General features: G+C 43.0%; 1 protein-coding gene across 8 annotated transcripts in view; it reads right to left on the reverse strand.

The window, feature by feature from the left end:
* Positions 1 to 20,098, reverse strand: part of SVEP1 (sushi, von Willebrand factor type A, EGF and pentraxin domain containing 1) — a 230,211-nt gene that overhangs the window by 52,261 nt on the left and 157,852 nt on the right. For 7 of the 8 annotated variants that reach the window (XM_029055005.2, XM_029055000.2, XM_029054999.2 and 4 more), the window contains 5 exons: positions 19,232 to 19,405; positions 16,212 to 16,331; positions 5,466 to 5,642; positions 3,769 to 3,853; positions 549 to 740 (listed from right to left, as the gene is read on the reverse strand). In XM_029055005.2, coding sequence (XP_028910838.1) covers positions 549 to 740; positions 3,769 to 3,853; positions 5,466 to 5,642; positions 16,212 to 16,331; positions 19,232 to 19,405 — 748 coding nt within the window. The remainder of the gene's footprint in view (positions 1 to 548; positions 741 to 3,768; positions 3,854 to 5,465; positions 5,643 to 16,211; positions 16,332 to 19,231; positions 19,406 to 20,098) is intronic. The other variant, XM_029055003.2, reaches the window with a different exon arrangement.

Raw genomic sequence — 20,098 nt, forward strand, 5'->3', positions numbered from 1 at the left:
AACTGTTTTTAACCTCTAGGAACTGATATCCTAGTACATCCTATCATACACAAATCATAGACACTTTTCATAATAATATTGTTGGTATTTGTTAAGCACTTACTATGTGCAGAGCACTGTTCTAAGCGCTGGAGTAGATACAGGGTAATCAGGTTGTCCCACATGAGGCTCACAGTTAATCCCCATTTTCCAGATGAGGGAACTGAGGCACAGAGAAGTTAAGTGACTTGCCCACAGTCACACAGCTGACAAATGGCAGAGGCGGGATTCGAACTCATGACCTCTGACTCCCAAGCCCGGGCTCTTTCCACTTCTCATACTTACTCACCCATACTTACCCTTTCCAATAACTCACATGCATAAAGTGTACTGATTGGTCATATTTTTGATCTGCTACTAGAGAGTTTTGTTTGTAAGAATGCCTGAATTTACATTTTGCTAATAGATTTTATAATCAGAACATTCAGACATTCCAAGGGTGCTGTGAAGGTACTAAATAATAATCAAATGTAGTAATAAGGAGAGTTCAGGTGTTCTAATATTGTTACCTGTATCCACTATTACATGAATATGATGCAGTAGATAGGTAGGTAACGCCACTCAGTATATATTTTCCATTTACGATGTCCTGCGGACTAGAACATTTTACTAATTCACACTTGGGAGGAGAATGACTCCAAGTGCCACTAGCAAGGCATAATGCTTCTTTTCCACCAACCATATTGTATCCTTTATTACAACTGTAGAAAAAGAGAAAGATAGATGACACCTTAGAGTTTGTTTCATTTGCATTGTATCATCTTTCCTGCACTCTCCGTATACACTGAAAAATAGCACACAATCTTTGAGAGAAAGTTATGCATCTAAAGTATATTTTATTAGTGGATGCTCTAGCAGCATGATTCTCAGGTAGTTTAGGTTTCTATTCATCATATCCAGTACAGATATACCCCCAGGTTAAAGCCACCCCATGATACATACACAACAGAGTGCAGCCATTGAGATATTCATTCATTCATTCAATAGTATTTATTGAGCGCTTACTATGTGCAGAGCACTGTACTAAGCGCTTGGGATGAACAAGTTGGCAACAGATAGAGACAGTCCCTGCCGTTTGACGGGCTTACAGTCTAATCGGGCGAGATGGACAGACAAGAACAATGGCAATAAATAGAGTCAAGGGGAAGAACATCTTGTAAAAACAATGGCAACTAAATACAATCAAGGCGATGTACAATTCATTAACAAAATAAATAGGGCAATGGAAATATATACAGTTGAGCGGACGAGTACAGTGCTGTGGGGAAGGGAAGGGAGAGGTGGAGGAGCAGAGGGAAAAAGGGGAAAAAGAAGGTTTAGCTGCGGAGAGGTAAAGGGGGGGTGGCAGAGGGAGTAGAGGGAGAGGAGGAGCTCAGTCTGGGAAGGCCTCTTGGAGGAGGTGAGTTTTAAGTAGGGTTTTGAAGAGGGAAAGAGAATCAGTTTGGCGGAGGTGAGGAGGGAGGGCGTTCCAGGACTGTGGGAGGACGTGGCCCAGGGGTCGACGGCGGGATAGGCGAGACCGAGGGATGGTGAGGAGGTGGGCGGCAGAGGAGCGGAGCGTGCGGGGTGGGTGGTAGAAAGAGAGAAGGGAGGAGAGGTAGGAAGGGGCAAGGTGATGGAGAGCCTTGAAGCCTAGAGTGAGGAGTTTTTGTTTGGAGCGGAGGTTGATAGGCAACCACTGGAGTTGTTTAAGAAGGGGAGTGACATGCCCAGATCGTTTCTGCGGGAAGATGAGCCAGGCAGCGGAGTGAAGAATAGACCGGAGAGGGGCGAGAGAGGAGGAAGGGAGGTCAGAGAGAAGGCTGACACAGTAGTCTAGCCGGGATATAACAAGAGCCTGTAGCAGTAAGGTAGCCGTTTGGGTGGAGAGGAAAGGGCAGATCTTGGCGATAATGTATAGGTGAAACTGGCAGGTCTTGGTAACGGATAGGATGTGTGGGGTGAACGAGAGAGACGAGTCAAGGATGACACCGAGATTGTGGGCCCGAGAGACGGGAAGGATGGTCGTGCCATCGACGGTGATAGAGAAGTCTGGGAGAGGACCGGGTTTGGGAGGGAAGATGAGGAGCTCAGTCTTGCTCATGTTGAGTTTTAGGTGGCGGGCCGACATCCAGGTGGAGACGTCCTGGAGGCAGGAGGAGATGCGAGCCTGAAGGGAGGGGGAGAGGACGGGGCGGAGATGTAGATCTGCGTGTCATCTGCGTAGAGATGGTAGTCAAAGCCGTGAGAGCGAATGAGTTCACCGAGGGAGTGAGTGTAAATGGAGAACAGAAGAGGGCCAAGAACTGACCCTTGAGGAACTCCAACAGTTAAAGGATGGGAGGGGGAGGAGGCGCCAGCGAAGGAGACTGAGAATGACCGGCCAGAGAGGTAAGAGGAGAACCAGGAGAGGACAGAGTCCGTGAAGCCAAGGTGAGATAAGGTATGGAGGAGGAGGGGATGGTCGACAGTGTCAAAGGCAGCAGAGAGGTCAAGGAGGATTAGAATGGAGTAGGAGCCATTGGATTTGGCAAGAAGGAGGTCATGGGTGACCTTAGAGAGAGCAGTCTCGGTAGAGTGGAGGGGACGGAAGCCAGATTGGAGGGGGTCTAGGAGAGAATGGGAGTTAAGGAATTCTAAGCATCCATTGTAGACGACTCGTTCTAGGATTTTGGAACGGAAGGGTAGTAGGGTGATAGGGCAATAACTGGAGGGGGAAGTGGGGTCAAGAGCGGGTTTTTTTAGGATGGGGGAGACGTGGGCATGTTTGAAGGCAGCGGGGAAGGAGCCATTGGAGATGTGATACCGTACCCTAGGAAACAGCCTGTCCCCTCTAGAACCCTAGGAAACAGCCTGTCCCCTCTAGACTGTGAGTTCGTCTGGGCAGGGAATGTCACCATTTATTGTTGTATTGTATTTTCCCAAGCAATTAGTACAGTGCTCTGCACACAGTAAGCGTTCAATAAATAAGATTGAATGAATGAACATAAAACCGGGGGATACAGCCATTATTGTTTGACAGCTCAACAAACCAATGCATCACTGCAAGATGCCAAAACAAATAAGAAAGTTATGGTCTCTCCATCATCAACTAAAATTTGGGGATTATGAAGTCTTGACTCAATGTTAAGGAAAGCATTTGAATAGATAAAAATGATTGAAGAGCTCAGTAGAGAGAGAAGTTTCAAGGGTGTACAGTGGTGTTCGGGAGGAGTTGGTTTGCTACAAGATATTTTATGAAGTCAAGAAGGCAGCTGTTGTCCCAACAGAGTTGAACAAATTCTTCACTAAAGATGCAAAAGCACTACCACAGATAGCAGAACACACTTCTACTTTTGCCACCTCTTGCAAAAATTCATTATCATTACTACAACCTCTCAGTTAATCAGTTAATGTCATGACGCTGAGCTTTGAATTACTTTAACAAAGTTTAACAATAGTTTAGTGATGCTTAATGTGGCAGTATGTAGCACATTGAGTAATTTTAGGTTATTTTTACAGAGGTTATGGAACTGATTCCTCTTTATATCATGCTACATCTTTGGGAAAACATACCCTGCAATACATTTATACATTCACATTTTTGAGGAACACATTACATTTATACCATGGGGTGCACCTGTACTATTGTCTGTATAATTCTATCTCATTATAAGACTGTGCTGTTCCTCTACCTCCCACTACTAAGTATACCACCATCATTTCTGGAGCAGTTGTTACAAATTAGCTCCATCACATTGGAATTCTTACCTGTATGTCACCTTATTGCCAAATGTAAAGATTGAGCCTTCAACACCACCATTTTCAGGAGTAACCGGCCCACCACAAGTTACAGCTTCAAGGAAATGAAAAGGAAAAAGACTGGAGTTTAGATAGCTCATGTCAAAATGACTTAAAGATCAGGATAAACAAAAGGCTTCTTAGATAATTTGAAGGAACACTGATCTTTACAGTCACAATTTATGGGACTTTAGCAGCAAAACACAACTTCTCATCTTCTCATCCAAACCTGTCCTTCCCTTGACTTTCTCATCGCTGTAGAGAACACTGCCACCCAACTGCTTCACAAGGCTGTAATCTTAGCATTATCCTCAACTCATCTCTCTCATTCAACCCACACATTCAGTCTCTCCCCAAATCCTGTCAATTTTGCCTTCACATCTCTAGAATTCACTCCTTTCTCTCCATCCTAACGGCAACTCTGCTGATTCAAGCACTTATCATATCCTGCCTTCACTATTGCATCAACCTCCTCACTGACCTCCCTGCCTCCTGTCTCTCCCCTCTCCAGTCCATACTTCACTCTGCTGCTAGGATCATTTTTCTAGAAAATCATTCTGCACACACCTCCTCATTCCCCGCAAACCTCCAATGGTTGCCCAACCATCTTCACCTCAAACAGACACTCCCCACCATTAGCTTTAAGGCACTCGATCAGTCCTCTCCATCCTACCTTACTACACTGATCTACTACAATTCAACATGCATACTTTGTTCCTCTAATGCCAACCTACTCACTGTACCTTGATCTCATCTGTCTCTCTGATGACCCCTTGCTCATGCCCTTCCTCTAGCCTGGATCTCCCTCCCCCTTCATATCTGTCAGACCATCATTCTTCCCACCTTCAAAGCCCTTCCAAAATCACATCTCCTCCCAGAGCCCTCCACTAAGCCCTCAACTCCCCTATTTACCCTCCTTTCTGCATCACCTATGCACTTGGATTGTATTCCTTAAGCACTTGATAGTCACTCCACCCTCAGCTCCATAACACCTTTTAAAAATAGCATTTATTAAGCACTTACTCTGTGGCAACCACTGTATCAAGAGCTGGGGTAGATACAAGATAATCAGATTGGACACAGTTCCTGTCCCACATGGGTCTCAAAATCTAAGTAGGATGGAGTAAGAATTAATCTCCATTTTACAGATGAGGAAACTGAGGCACAGAGAAGTTAAGTGACTTGTCCAAGGTCACGAAGCAGACAAATGGAAGAACTGGGATTAGAACCCAGGCCCGAGTTCTTTCCACTAGGCCACCCTGCTTCTCTGTCTGTATATACTGTTACACTCTCTCCCTTTCCCCATCTCTTAATTTATTGTAATATCTGACTCCCGCTCTAGGCAGTAAGCTCCATGTAGGCAGGGATCATGTCTACCAACTCTGTTGTATTGTACTCTCCCAAATGCTTAGTACAGTGCCCGGGACACAGTAAGTGTTCAATAAATTGATTGATTGATAGGAGATTTCAATTCAACTCATTGTGGGCAAGGAATGTGTCTGTGTATTGTAGTATTGTACTCTCCCAAGCACTTGGTACAGTGCTCTGCACACAGTAAGTGCTCAAATATGACCGAATGAGTGTAAACAACAATATGACAGAATATTTTACCTTTATGTAACTAATAAGGCAGGCCAGAGTAAACATATAATATTTACTAATAATACCTTCACAGTATGGTATCAAATGATTCCATTCCCCAGACTCCAAACATGTAAGTTTCGATACTCCCATCAGCTGGTAGCCCTCCTCACAGGAGAAAGTAACTTCACTGCCCACACTGAAAATTTCACCAAAAGAATGACCATTTTCTGGATTTCCTGGATCCTTGCATTTTATGGGCTCTTGGAAGGAGAAAATGATGGATTACATATAGGATAACCAATAGTTTGTGAAGCAACAGAAAAGGTAGAGAAATACAAAAGCACAATTCTCATCCCAAGATTGACAAAGTACACAAGGTAAAAATTTTGATCAGCATTTTCCAGAAATATATTCAGCACTTTTTCTGCATTCCTCCTGAACATGAGGAGTGGGGTTCCAAATCAAGTTCTTAATAAAAACAATACCATAACTTTGAGAAGAGATAATGGTGGATTAGGAATTCAACCACTTGCCAATATGACAACACACAACATATTTTCATGGTGAACTCTCCAATGCAGCAGCCTGCTTTGAATGTTATCCAAAACACAGCAGTTTTACAATAAACATACCTGGTCTTTGTTGAACCATTAATGCTACTGATTTAGGAGGGCAAAGGTATAAATATAATCTTCTAATGGATTAGTGCTAATGAAAATACAATTTGAAATCATGCAGCGTTCTAATTTGTTTTATAGAATTGAGATTCCAATACCACACTAAAAAAACAATAAAGCCGTAACTTTTCAGATAATATCTAGTTAACTAGTTAATCTAGTTTGTAATGAAAGTTTGTACCTGCCACACAACTATCCTAATTTAGATTTAATTCCCAATGTTTTGCTTTCCCATAACATTATTTCACTTCCCCCCACAATTTTGATTTTAAGAAATTTTCTGTCTAGTGAAGGCATTAATAGGTTTGGGCAGCAGGAGAAACAGTTTTAAGGTTTTCCCAGGGATTAATTTGCCTAATTTAAGGAATGTAGAATAGACTTCTACCTTCTGGTAAATTTGAAGAATTTCCAGTAAAATAAGAGACAGTAGTATATAGCAGCATGAAAGTGGAATCTGATGTCATGCATCTACTAAATATATTTGGATTACATGCATGACATCCACAGATAATTTTTTCTAAACACTAATGATTTTTAAAGCACTGCACACAGGTGACATCGATGGAGCTACTGCCATCTGAGGCCGACTTGTTCATTCCAAGCGCTTAGTACAGTGCTCTGCACATAGTAAGCGCTCAATAAATACTATTGAATGAAATACTATTGAATGAGTCTCAGAGCCATACAGAGAGCTACCTCTAGCTCTCTCTCCCCTCGCTCTATGTATAAATTTACATATACATATCTATATATCTGCTTGTGAATATAGCTGTCCTTCGCTTTCAAAAGTGACACTACTGATGTTGAGATCCTATCGATGCATGCGAGATTAATGGGTGACCATGTTCCCTTCCATACTGTGTACCGAGTTCCTTGCTGTGCTAATGTGCTCATGCACATCTCTTTATTTTTGAGCCTTCTTTTTGAGACTCAGAGTTTTGCCAAACATTTGATCAAGAAGAGCTCTCCACGTGCTGCCCACGAAGCTGATCTATTTGTTGCAGTGGTCTCACAACAGTCCACCACTATGTTGCATAGTTTGAGACTATATTTTAAGTATGTCTTTAAATTATTTACTCTGCCCTCCCAACTTGAGTGTGCCACTTCCAGTCCCCTATACTTAGTTATCCTGTTATCATCCATTCTCCTCACATATTCCATCCAGTGAAGCCATGTGGCTGTGGACATTGCTTCGGTGTTTATGAGCTGTGTTCAAGACCATGTTGCTGTTAATCTTGTCCTCCAGACTGATGTTGAATCTGTTTTGTGACACTGAAACCATCCAAGCAGCTGGATGTGTCTTCTGCAATAGCTCCAGGCTTCACAGTCACAGCATCTTTATGTCTTCGATCTGCTGTGGAACTTCATGCCCTGCTGTTGCCCTGCTTGATCAAATTGCCCAAAGCCAAGATGACCTTTAGGAACACGTCTACCAACTCGGTTATATTGTATTTTCCCAAGTACTTAGTACAGTGCTCTGCAAAATAAACACTCAATAAATATGATTGATTAATTCTGCTTTCTACCTCTTTATAGGTGCATCATTGGATAGGAAGTAGCCCAGGTAGCTGAATTTGGTTAAGAAGAAAGAAGAACATCTTTGGTTGTGTATAGGGTTTCCTGGACACAGGCTGGTACATGATTTTGTATTACTTCGGACTTGTCATCAGTTCATAGCTCTGTGCCTAATCTGCAAAGTGATTCATAAACATATGCGTGTCTTCTAGTGCGTGTGCTTCAAGAGTACAGATGTAGGTGTATTACAGTTGCTCAATGATGGCCTCAAATACTTCTGATGATGCTTGCGGCTGGAGACCTCTCCCTGCAGAATACACATATATTCTGACTCCAACCGCCAGATTCCTAATTGCAGCTACAAGAAAGTTGATATACAATGGGTTGAACAAGACTGAACCTACCACATAGCCATGCTGCACTCCGGTAATAGGAAAAGAGCACCTCCACTGACATGACTGACCATTCCATGGAAGAGGAGCCCAAGAATCTCGGTGAACAATTTGCTCAGCAGTTGCCAGAGTTCTGGTGTGTTGATGGTCACATATTTTTAATTACTTTGGCAAAAGAGAAACCATGAGGAGAGAACGTCCCAAAATTTATTCATCACCTCACTATTCTATTATGCTCTCTTCATCTTTAACCTGTTATCCTACTGTTTCTTAAGAGTTCTCCCTCCTACTATTCATCCACTCGACCTGTGCCACTGACCATAATCCCTTTTACCTGCTAAAAGGATTTGTCCCCATTCTTCTTCCCTCACTCACTTCTATCTTCAACCTCTCACTCTATTGACTCCTTCTCTTGCCCTTAAACATACCCACATCTCCCTCATTCTTAAAAATCTGTCTCAATCAACATCCCCTTCCAGCTATTGCCCTATCTCCCTACTTCCATTCCTATCCTGCCTTCACTTCCTCTCTTCCAACTCACTTCTTGACCCATTATGAACAGGTTTTCAACCCTTTCACTCTACTACAACTGCACTCTCTGAGGTGACCAATTAATTTCAAGTCAAATCTAATTGGTTCTATTCTGTTTTAAACTTCTTTCACCTCTCAGCAGCTTTTGAGAACTGCGGACCACTCCTTCCTCCTCAAAACACTCCCTGTCCTCACTTTTGCTAACATGGTACTAATCTGGTTCTCTTGCTATTTCTCTGACGACTCCTCAGTTTCATTTATTGGCTCCTCCTCTCCCTCTCATTCATTAACTGTTGGTGTCCCAAAGCATTCTGGGACATCCCACAACTTTTCTCTTGGGGAGCTCATCTGCTTATGTGCTCAGCTACTACTCCTATGCAGTTGACTCCCAAAGCTATCTCTCTAATCCTGCCACTCACCGTTTAACCCACAATCCCACATCTCCTTTAGCCTCTTGACATCTCCCCTTGGATGTCCCATCAACCTCAATCTTCATCTTCCCTCCTACATCTCCTACCTTTCCTATCTCAATCACCCTCCCTATCCTAGAAGCCCACAACTTCAGTATCATCCTTGATGTCTCACTCTCATTCAACTCTCACATTACATTCTGCTGCCAAATCCTGCCTCTCTTCTCAAACAGCTTCCATTTGGGTGCATCTGATATAAACTATGGTTCTATAGTGGCTAGACTATTTCATTGGTCTGCTGGATGAATTCCCTGTCTCCTGCCTCTTCCCTCTCAAATCTATACTGCACATTCCTGCATGGGATCATCTTCCTGAAGCACTGCTTGGCGCACATCTCTCTGCTCCTCAAAGCCCCCCGGCTGGCTTCCTGTGTCTCTTCACATTAAACAAAAACTTCTCACAGCTGACTTCAAGCTTCTCCACCAATTCATTCCCACCTTACATATCTGTTCTCTTCACCTGCCTTTCCCTAATCCTCTTCTTTTATTTGCCCCTTAGAACGCAAGCTCCTTGGGAGCGGAGGATATGCCACTTCATTGTTTTGTACCTCCCAAGTGCTTAGCACAATGGATTGCACCCAGTGGGCACTAAATAAATGTAACTACTACTACTTGTAAAGTCTATAATAACAGTATGTTTGTCTTGGTATTAGTATTTTCATTTTTACTGTAACTATCATGATGCAAAGATCATATCAATCAATATTTTTTGAGCATGTATTGTGTGCACAACACTGTACAAAAGGCATGAGAGAGTACAGTCTAGTTAATAGACATAATCCCTGCCCTCAAGGAGCTCACAATTTAGTGTGGGAGACAGGCACTAGAATAATTTACAGATTGGGGAGGAAGAAGGAAAAGTGGATATCAAGATGAGTGAGAACTTAAGTAGTGCATGTCAATATGTACAGAAATGCTACAGGTGTTTGTGAATACATGGGTGCAGAGTTCACACAGAAGCACTGAGGAGGCAGTTGGGAAGATATCACCTGAAGAGAGGAGAAATTATTTGGGGAAGGGCTCCCGGATAAGATATGAATTCAGGAGTTTGTGAAGATGGGGGAGAGCTGTGGTTTGGCAGACATGATGCGGGGAGGGAGTTCCAAGAAGGAGGAAAGTAATGAACAAGGAGTTGGAGATGGGAGATGGGAGGCAGGCATATTGAATAGGTTAGCTTGACAGGAATGAAGAGTAGGAGCTGTAGTGAAATGGGAGAAGAAAAGGTGGATAAATGGGGGTAAGACATGATTAATGCTAATCATTAGGAGTTTCTGCTTTATGTGGAGAGGAACAGGCAACTCTTTGAGATTTTTGAGAAGTGGGGTGATATGGACTGAACAGATTTTCAGAAAAATGATCTGGGGAGCAGGGCGAAGTATGGACTGAAGAGGGAAGTGACTGGAGGCTGGAAAGTCAGTGAGGAGGTTGCTCCAGGATACGGCAAGTGCCTTGACCAGCATGGTGGCCATCATTTGGATGGAGAGGAAGGGACAGATACTGGAGATGTTGTGGAGGAAATAGTGACAGGATTTAGTGACAGAATGGATATGGAAATTGAAAGCGAGGGAAAAGTCAAGGACAATCACATAGTCACAGGCTTCAGAGACCAGGGAAATGGTGGTATGGACAACGGTGATGGGAAAGTAAGTAGGAGGAGAAGATTTGGGAGGGAAAATGAGCCATTCAGCTTTGGACAAATTGAGTTTGTGGTGTTGGTGGGACATCCATATAGAGATGTACTGGAGGCAAGAGGAAACGTGAGATTAGAGAGGAAGTGAGAGGTCGGTGCTAGTAGTGAAGATTTGGGAGTAATCTGCATGGAGGTGGTAGTTGAAGCATGAGAGTTGCTTGGGATGAGCTTCCCAAGGAAGTGATTATAAAGGGAAAACAAGGGGATCTATAATGGAATTCAAGGAAGAACTGATGAAAGAGCCTGAGAAGGAATGCCCAGAGAGGAAAAGAGAACTTGGAGAATTGTTGCCTATATCTGCTGTTGTGTGTTTTGGTTTGACTCCACATTGAAATTAAAGCAGCACGCAGTTGATTATATTCTTTGGTAGTCTGTTCAGAAGGATTCTAGCTAAACTCTTGCTGGCAATGGAGACCAATGAGATGCCTCAGGACTTCTCACAGTTTGCTTTCTTCCCTTTCATCGTGAAGATAGTGATAGTGATTATGATGACATCACTGAAGTCTTGTGGCATTTATTCAGTGTTCTGTTTTTTGAGGAAGAGATGAGGTATCTGAGAATTGGTTGCCTTCCTTACTTGTAGATTTCTGCAGAAATGTCGTCAGATGCAGGTGCTGTACATTTTTCATATCTTTGATTGTGAAAGTTACCCTCCTCCAAAGTCAGAGGTAAGAATATGCTTTCATGGTTCTATATGGTTCTATTGTAAGATACTTAGGGACTGGGTTCATGTCTTTTAACTCTACTGTACTCTCCTAAGCACTTGATGCAGTGCTGCATGTAACAGCCACTCCATAAATACTTGTGACTTGCCAATTTTCTATTCTTAGAAGGGCTTCCACCTCCGTAGTTCCAGACAGTTCATAAATTCCTTTCAAGTTCTTGTTATCTGTGAATGAATCCCTTAGTCTAGGATGACAGTGGTTTGACCTACAATCTTCATGGTAGTTTGGATGGGGTTATACAACTTTGTTAGTGATGACTAAAGCTCTGTAGTCTAATGACGGCCAACTTGTCTTTGGATTGTTTCAGTTTTGGCATCCTGCTGCTAACACGTTTCTTAGCTTGATCCATATTTCCCATTAAAGGTTTTAGTTGTCCTCCATTTTGTTATAATCACGAGGAGCTGCAAGAGGGTGTTGACACATTCCTTCGTTTGCTGCAAAGGGTTTGAAAATCTGAGTCATTTTTATTAATCCAATTTCCATGGGTGTTTCCTGGTGTCAACCACAGTATTGAAGGCTGCCTGATAGACGGGCATCTCTTTGAAGTGGCCACTTCCTATTCCTGTTGTGGCTGGTAGCTGAGGTACCTTGTTCCTGCTGGATGTTGTCACAGAGCACCTCGCAGGACTCTTCACCCTTCAGGAGCTTATCATTTAGCCCTCTTGATGGGCTAGATACCACTTTTCAATACACGGCAGTAGGGACACCTTGATTTTGCAGTCTCACTGATGGATGATCATATAATTTATGAGATGCCATTGCTTAAATTTTGTTTTCATTCATGATGTCTTTATCTTATTTGAGAGGCAGAGGTTAATGTTTGACAGTAAGCTCCTCTCTAGACTGTAAATTCCTTGTACTCTCCCAAGTGTTTACTACAGTGCTCTGGACACAGTAAGCACTTGGTTGACTGATTGATTACAAGCTAATATTCGGCACATTCCCTGAGTAGAAGTAGACTGCTGCAATTTGCTTTCTAATATCATGAAGTCCATTGATGTTTTTCCAGGATCTGGCATCTCTTCCCAACCTCACCATGAAATCTCCCATGATGATCAGCCTGTCAGATTTTGAAGTTGATTATAATGATTACAATTATATAATTCTTCTTTCTCTTTGTCATTGTTGAGGCATAGACGGCAACGATGGTAGCAGAGCACTTTTGCTCTAGAGGCAGGGAAAGGGTCATTGGTTAATCACTTATGCCTCTGGGAAGATTTGTGAGGTCAGAGAGTTAGGACTGTCAGGCAAAAAATCTGACACCCATGAGATTCACACTGAAGAGGAGACTCATTTCCAGAACATATACCTAGCACCTATCTCTGTTTCCTCAGTCCCATTATGTCGACTCTGTGTCTGGCCGGTTCACAAGCAATGAGACACGTTTTCCTAAGGGAATGGCTTCTGTTCATCATCATCAAGTTGGGTACTTGTGTTCCATGACAAAGTGATTTTTGATTTCTAATCACCAATTTTCTACTTTTGATGCACAGCAAGGTTTACCAGGCACGGTCCTCAGGTGAACCAGTATTTAGTTTAACAAGACAGGTTTTAGAGCACCTTTTCTAGATCCTTCCTCATTTAAGGTGAGCAATGCCTTCCTAAATGGGCCTGCTCAGATACAAGGCAAGGTGTCTTAAACGCCACTGCTGCATGTCAGCAACCAAATGTCCATTATCATGGGCCACCTACTTGCATAGGACTTTTGTTTAGTGTAGGGTCGGGGTATTGCCCTGTCAGTAGGACACGCACTTGAGTTGTTTTTCTAGTCGTGGTGATGGCTTGTGCTAAGCCATCCACACTGTCTGGGTCAGTCCCCCTCTGAGCAGCAGCGCACCTTGCGAGATGGCTGATCCAGGGGCGAGAGGGTGCTGCCTGTCACCGTGGGACAGAATATCTCTGCGCACCCTCCACAGGAGCAGATACTATCATGCTCTCTTGGGCATTTTATGCTGTGGGTGAGAGCAGCACGCACTTCCACTGTGAAAACCGTTGGGGTTTTTTTCTACTTACCAAAGGGATGTAGCAATATAGACTATTAGGTGAGCTTGTACATCCTCGGACATAAATTGGCCTGTAGGTGGCTGGAAGATGGTTATCTGAAAAACTAAGGAAGTTTTGGAAGGGTAATAGGGGATGGAGAAGGGGGAAGGGTAACAAAAACAGATATAGACATGAAAATCCAGGGTTCCACGTGAAGGTACCTCAGAAACCTTCTTTAAAATTCACTCTTTAACTCCTCCCACTTCTGCCTCCAATGCCCCTACTTAGATGGGTGACGACTTTAGTCTCTCAAGCAGGCATGCCATTTCTAGTGGGAAACCTCTCAAATTTTCAGACCATCTTCATTCATCACTCATTCATTCACTCAATAGTACTTATCAAGCACCTACATCCCCTGAAAGACAAAAAGGGGCATCTTACATTAATTTCCCAGGCACCAGCCAGAACTACTCTTTCAGAGCCCAGCCTCAAATCCTTTCTTTAAAACTTGCACTTCAACTTCACCCATTCTCTGTCCCCAAATGCCTCTACTTGGGGGGGTTAAGAGGGAAATCATTAGCCCATTACAACATAAGCCATTTTTGATGAGAAACCTTCATAAAGGATGCAGTCTAGCTTTACCCCCACACAAAGACAAAAAAAATGGAAAAGGCACTACTCTGCAATTGCCCTGTATACCTTCAATTGGCTCTGAATCATGATGGCCTATTTGCATCATGCTCTGAGTCTCTCAAAGGAGAGACACCCTAACTTTTTTTTAATTTCAGCTTTCCATCTCCTTTCCTACCGTTTATCGATGATACTGTGCTGCCCAAGTAACAGAATTCAGTGACAACATTCAGCTCTGTATAGCTGCTATTGGTTGTGGTTAAGGCTTGCCAGGTGTGGGCTGATACATAACCTTAGTCTTCTTCAGACTAATTGTTAATACCTAGGACTCTGATGCTATTGAAAAGTGGTTCATAACCATCTGCATGTCTTCCTGTGTGTGTTTCCAGAGCCCAGCCATCACCATATAACAGCTGCAGTTATAAGGCATTCAAGAACTTTTGCTAATATTCTCAGCCTTTTGAGTTGAAAGTGTAACCCAGAGGGTCAGGATCATATTTTTTAACACTAGCTTCCAAATTTCTTGTTGCATCCTCAAGAGCGACTGCACTATACAGGTCAAACAGAATCCAACCTACTATGTAGCACTGCTTTCCTCTGTGACGGGGAAAGGATCTACCATGGCCATCATATGATCATGGCATAATCTTAGAATCTTGATAAAAATTTCTCAGAACAACCAGAAGTTTTAGTAGTTGCCAGAATCTAGGTCTAACTTATGGAATACAATGCTTTTGTAAGATCCATCTATGGGCACTCAATAGAGATTTTGATATTGTTTCCTGTGTTTCTTCTATATCTAACTTGGACCAAAGATTAACCATGTCCTGTTTTAATCTAAAGCTGATTCTGGGAGGGTTTAATGAGGTTCGTCGGTAGTTAGCCTGAAAGAACTCTGACTAGAATCTTGCCAGCAATGGAGAGAGCTGAGATCCCATGAAACTTTCTCCCCTATATTCTCAAGAAAAAGGTGATGGTGGCATCCTTGAAATCCTGTAGCTTTTCCTCAGTATTCTAGTTGCTGAGCCAGAGCTGGTGAAGGTGACTAAGCCGTATGCCTCCTGCAGGCTTGTAGTTCCCAGCCAGTATAATGGCTCTGGGCTCCAATTCTGACTTTCTTCACAGCTCTAACTGCAGTGGTGACTTCCTTCATCCGTGATTAGAGCAAAGCTATGTCATCAGATTTTGGCAGGCAAACTATTCTTTGTAGTGTGTCGTTCTCAGTGGTGGGAAGCATGTTAAGGAGATCGTGGGAGGTGGGTGGGGGGGAGTGTTACCATCTCTTTAAGGCTCCTTCTGTCGATAGTGAGGGTGGATCCATCTCTACTCTTTAGTAGGGCTGTGGTGGGTTGTGTGAGGGGGGCACTTATACACTCTTCAGGGATCGGTAGAAGTCCTTGGTTTGATTTCTGTCTGCACAGCCTTCTTTCTCTTCAGCCTTGGCAACCTAGTGCTTGTATGGTATGCTTTTTTAGCTGCTTGTGTTCTACAGCCTAGGCTTCCAATAAGCACCTCTTTTGTCAGGATCACAAACGATGAGGATCTGGAACTCAGTCAGACCACCAGCATCGAAGCCATGCTTGTCACACCACACCTTCACTGGGCGGGACATGTGAGGAGAATGAATGACAGCACGATACTCAACTGCTCTATGGTCAGATGAAATGGGTTAATTGTATGAAGTATGGACAGAAGAAATTATTTAAAGATATAAAGAGGAAAATCTGTGGTATAGTAGTTCGCAGTGGAGAAGGAGCTGCAAAAGAGAGGTCAGCCTGGTGTGCAGTAATCAGATCTGGGTTCACTATGCCTTGGAGCAGAGGCTTCAAGAAGACCATGACACCAAGAGGGAGGAACGAATACAGAGCCTGGCACTATGGGCAACAAATATAAGAGTGCTGTGAGGGGGCAAGCGCTACATACACACCATGTGGAATGGATTGTCAGTCACGCATTGGTCTTATCAGCCACACCTGTGTACACTGATATTTCACCATCAGTAGCATCATCGCCTTCTAATCCGAAGGACAGCTATATCTGTGCATGTATAGGGATACACATGTATGTATTCTCCAATATTTTAAGTCAAACTTTTGTAAATATTTTGACCCAAATGATTTTCCATTAAAACAGATTTCAAACAGATGCCTAACTAAACTATGCTATCAGGGCAGTGAAATTATTTTATTCACTCTGAATCATGTAAATGCTTATTACCTGCACATTTTTTACCATTTCCTGTATATGGTGGGATGCATGTACATACATAGGATCCATTTGTATTATGGCATGAAGCATGCTCATCACAGTCTGATCCTACAGCACATTCATCAACATCTAGAAACAAGAAATAGAATATTTCTAAAGTAACCTTTAACAGGTGATGGCTAACTCTAAGTTAAAAGTCTTGATTCTTTTTTTTTCTTGATCAGGTCAAATTCCATTTGACAACATCCAACATATTCCGAGTAACTCAAAAATTGATGCAGGGTGTTTTTACTTAAGATTGCACAGTACTTTTCAAATAATAACTAGTAGCAGGTAGAACTATTCTCATTTAACAGACAGAAATATTAAGACAGAGAAATATTCAGGCATTTACTTAATCAGGTTAAATAACTGAGTGAAACACGGCTTGGAAGAGATTTGAGGTTTCCAGATTCTGAGACCTAACATCTCATTTATAGCTGATACTGCCTCTAAGTATTAGCTTAATTGGGTAAAATTTATTTTAATGAAATAAAGATTTATGCAATAGAGAAGCAGTGTGGCCTAGGGGATGGAGAATCCTCGGCAGGAAATGAGAAGGAAGAAGCTGTAACCACTCTTAGCAAGAGAGATTTTCTTTTTAAAGAAACCTGATTCATATCAAAAATTCCATCCAGAGTGCATTTTCCTTCGATACTAGAGAACACATAGAGAGCATATGCCAAGAATGTGGTTGAACTAAGAATTTCCTGAGGAGGGAGGTTGGAGGGAGGTTGTAGATTCTCCATTCCTGAAGATCTCTCTCAAGCCCTCTGTTCTGGATGAGTCAGACAAGGCATCAGCAAGGACTTGCAGGGCCAATTCTTCTGAGACCCTGGGGGAATGGTCAGGGCAAATACTGCTTCCTGAGCAGGAACTTTAACCAAAATACTCAATCCTGCCAGACTCTTGGGGTAAGAACTAGAATGAACATTTTCCCAAATGCAAAGAATGAACCCCCCACATTATTCTGACTGCACCCTGAAATGGCCGCTTCTCCTGAGGCTACTGGGGTCCTTGACATACTCTTTTACCTCGTGGGTCACTGTTCCTGGTCTTAGAGTACCTACCCTACAGTGTCCATATCAGTGGGTCTTAGGTACCTCCCAGTGTGCATGTAGGTGGCTAGGGGAATGGCATCGGGCATGGGCCAATGATCCCAGAAGCAGGACATCAGGTTCAGCTAGGAGTAGGCAAAACTCCAGACGTCCAGGTGAAAGGCTGGAATGCCAGGCTAGTTAGTAACGTGTACCCTCTGCTGCGTTTGCTGATTGGCTTATCTCCTTCAGAAGCAGCATGGCCTAGCAGAAAGAGCATGGGCCTGGGAGTCAGAAGAGCTGGGATCTAATCCCAGCTCCACCATTTGTCTGTCGTGAGACTTTGGGCAAGTCACTTAACTTCTCTGGGCCTCATCTCTAAAAAGGGGATTATGACTCTAGCCCCATATGGAACACAGACTGTGTCCAACCTGATTGTTTTTTTCCTCTACCCCAGTGCTTTCTACAGTGCCTGGCACATAAGTGCTGAACAAATATCATTAAAAAAAGTCTGCAATCCTATGATTAGAATATTTAAAAAGAATACTAGGCTCAGTGTCTGGTCGAAGGCCAACAAATAGAAGTGTTCAACAAATAATTATGATAATTATGGTATTTTTTAAGTGGTTACTATGAGCCAAGCACTGTACTAGGCACCGGGGTAGATATGAGATATTCAGATTATACACAGTCCCTGTCCCACCTGGGGATCACAGTCTAAGTAGAGGGAGTAGCATTTAATTCCCCTTTTACAGATGAGGACACTGAGGCACGGAGAAGTAAAGTGACTTGTCCAAGGTCACATAACAGGCAAATGGCAATTAGAACCCAGGTGCTCTGACTCCCAGGCCCATGCTCTTTCCACTAGGCCATGCAGCTTCCCAATATATGACAGATCCCAAACTGGACCTTTCCCTGTACATGGAGGGAGAGGATTGTTGAAAAGCCACTTAAGTGTGCTTAAAGCACCCTTGACTTGCCAAACATGGTTACTTTGCACTTATATGCATAATGCACTGGCACCAAACAGGAATGAGTTGTGGCTCAGGGGATGGTGGGTAAAAGGGAAGATGTAGCCTCTGAGGAAATGAATCTTTGCCTGAAGGATACAGGTTAGATGTAAGGCATCATTTCTTGCCAAAGGGGAGGTATCAAATTCTGAAGTGAGTTACTTCCCTAGAAGTTCTTAATGTCTTATATGTCTGGGAGGGTTTGGGTGTAAATCTGCCTCTATTCCGTAAGCTCTGCCTTCTAGACTGTAAATTCCTTGTGGGCAGGGAACGTGTCTACCAACTCTGTTATACCGTACTCTTCCAAGTGTTTAGTACAGTGCTCTGCAAGCATTAAGTGCTCAATCAATGCCATTGTTTGACTGCCAAGGGATTGAGCTAGATGATCTCTTAAGATCCTATACGGTTCCATGATTCTTTGATCCCTATAGTTTTCATGCTCAAGATGTCCACAATGTCTAATTTCCCTTCATATATAAGAGGAGGGTATAAACTCATTCTAAATCAAAGGATGAATAAACAGATTGATAAAGCAGCGTGGCTCAGTGGAAAGAGCATGGGCTTTGGAGTCAGAGGTCATGGGTTTGAATCCCAGCTCTGCCACTTGTCAGCTGTGTGACTGTGGGCAAGTCACTTAACTTCTCTGTGCCTCAGTTACCTCATCTGTAAAATGGGGATTAAGACTGTGAGCCCCACGTGGGACAACCTGATTCCCCTGTGTCTACCCCAGTGCTTAGAACAGTGCTCTGCACATAGTAAGCGCTTAACAAATACCAACATTATTATTATTAAAGTTGGCTACACCTTCCACTGACAGCAAATATTACAATAATGCATTAATATATTTAGGCTTGCTTCCAAAGGCTTGATAAAACACAAATACATATTCTCAGAACAGAGTTAATAAAACCCCATACTCATTAACTCCTGAGGCAGTTCTTACCCAAGCACGATGGTGATATGCCATTCCAGCTTCCATTGTCTGTGCAGAACATCCTTGAATCTCCCAACAAATAGTAGCCATTATTACACTGGTAGGTAACTGTGCTGCCAGCATAGAAGTCTTCGGCAGAGTAAAAACCATTCTCCAGTGGTGGAGGTACTCCACAACTGATTCCTGTGACACAAACAAAAGGGACTGAATGTCTTACAGAGGATGTCCTCGGCTAAAGACACTTCAATTTAAGACAAATGGCCTGTACAGCAGTTTGAAGTTTTCACTCTTTTTCAGTTTTACAACATATCAGTTTTGACTTGTCAGCTGTGTGACTGTGGGCAAGTCACTTAACTTCTCTGTGCCTCAGTTACCTCATCTGTAAAATGGGGATTAACTGTGAGCCTCACGTAGGACAACCTGATTACCCTGTATCTACCCCAGCGCTTAGAACAGTGCCCTGCACATAGTAAGCGCTTAACAAATACCAACATTATTATTATTATTTTACAATACTAGCCTCTTTTATGGCAGTAGCTTCAGAGGCAAGGGTACCTGGCCTAGTGGAAGGACCATGGCCAGGGAGTCATAGGGCCTGGGTTCTAATTCTGGCCCTGCCATTTGCCTGTTCTGTGATCTGGGACAGTCACTTAACTTCTCTGTGTCTCAATTTCCTCATCCATAAAATGAAGACTGAATACCTGTTCTCCCTCCTACTTAGGCTGTGAGCCCCATGAGGGACAGGGATGGTTTTTGACCTGATTATCTTGTATCTATCCCTGGACTTAGTAAGTGATTGTCACATACTAAATACTTAACACATACCACATTTATTATTTCCATTGCTTTTATTAGTGGTGGGGGTAGGGGCGGGTA

Source organism: Ornithorhynchus anatinus, chromosome X5 (assembly GCF_004115215.2).
Source record: "Ornithorhynchus anatinus isolate Pmale09 chromosome X5, mOrnAna1.pri.v4, whole genome shotgun sequence".
NCBI lineage: Eukaryota > Metazoa > Chordata > Mammalia > Monotremata > Ornithorhynchidae > Ornithorhynchus > Ornithorhynchus anatinus.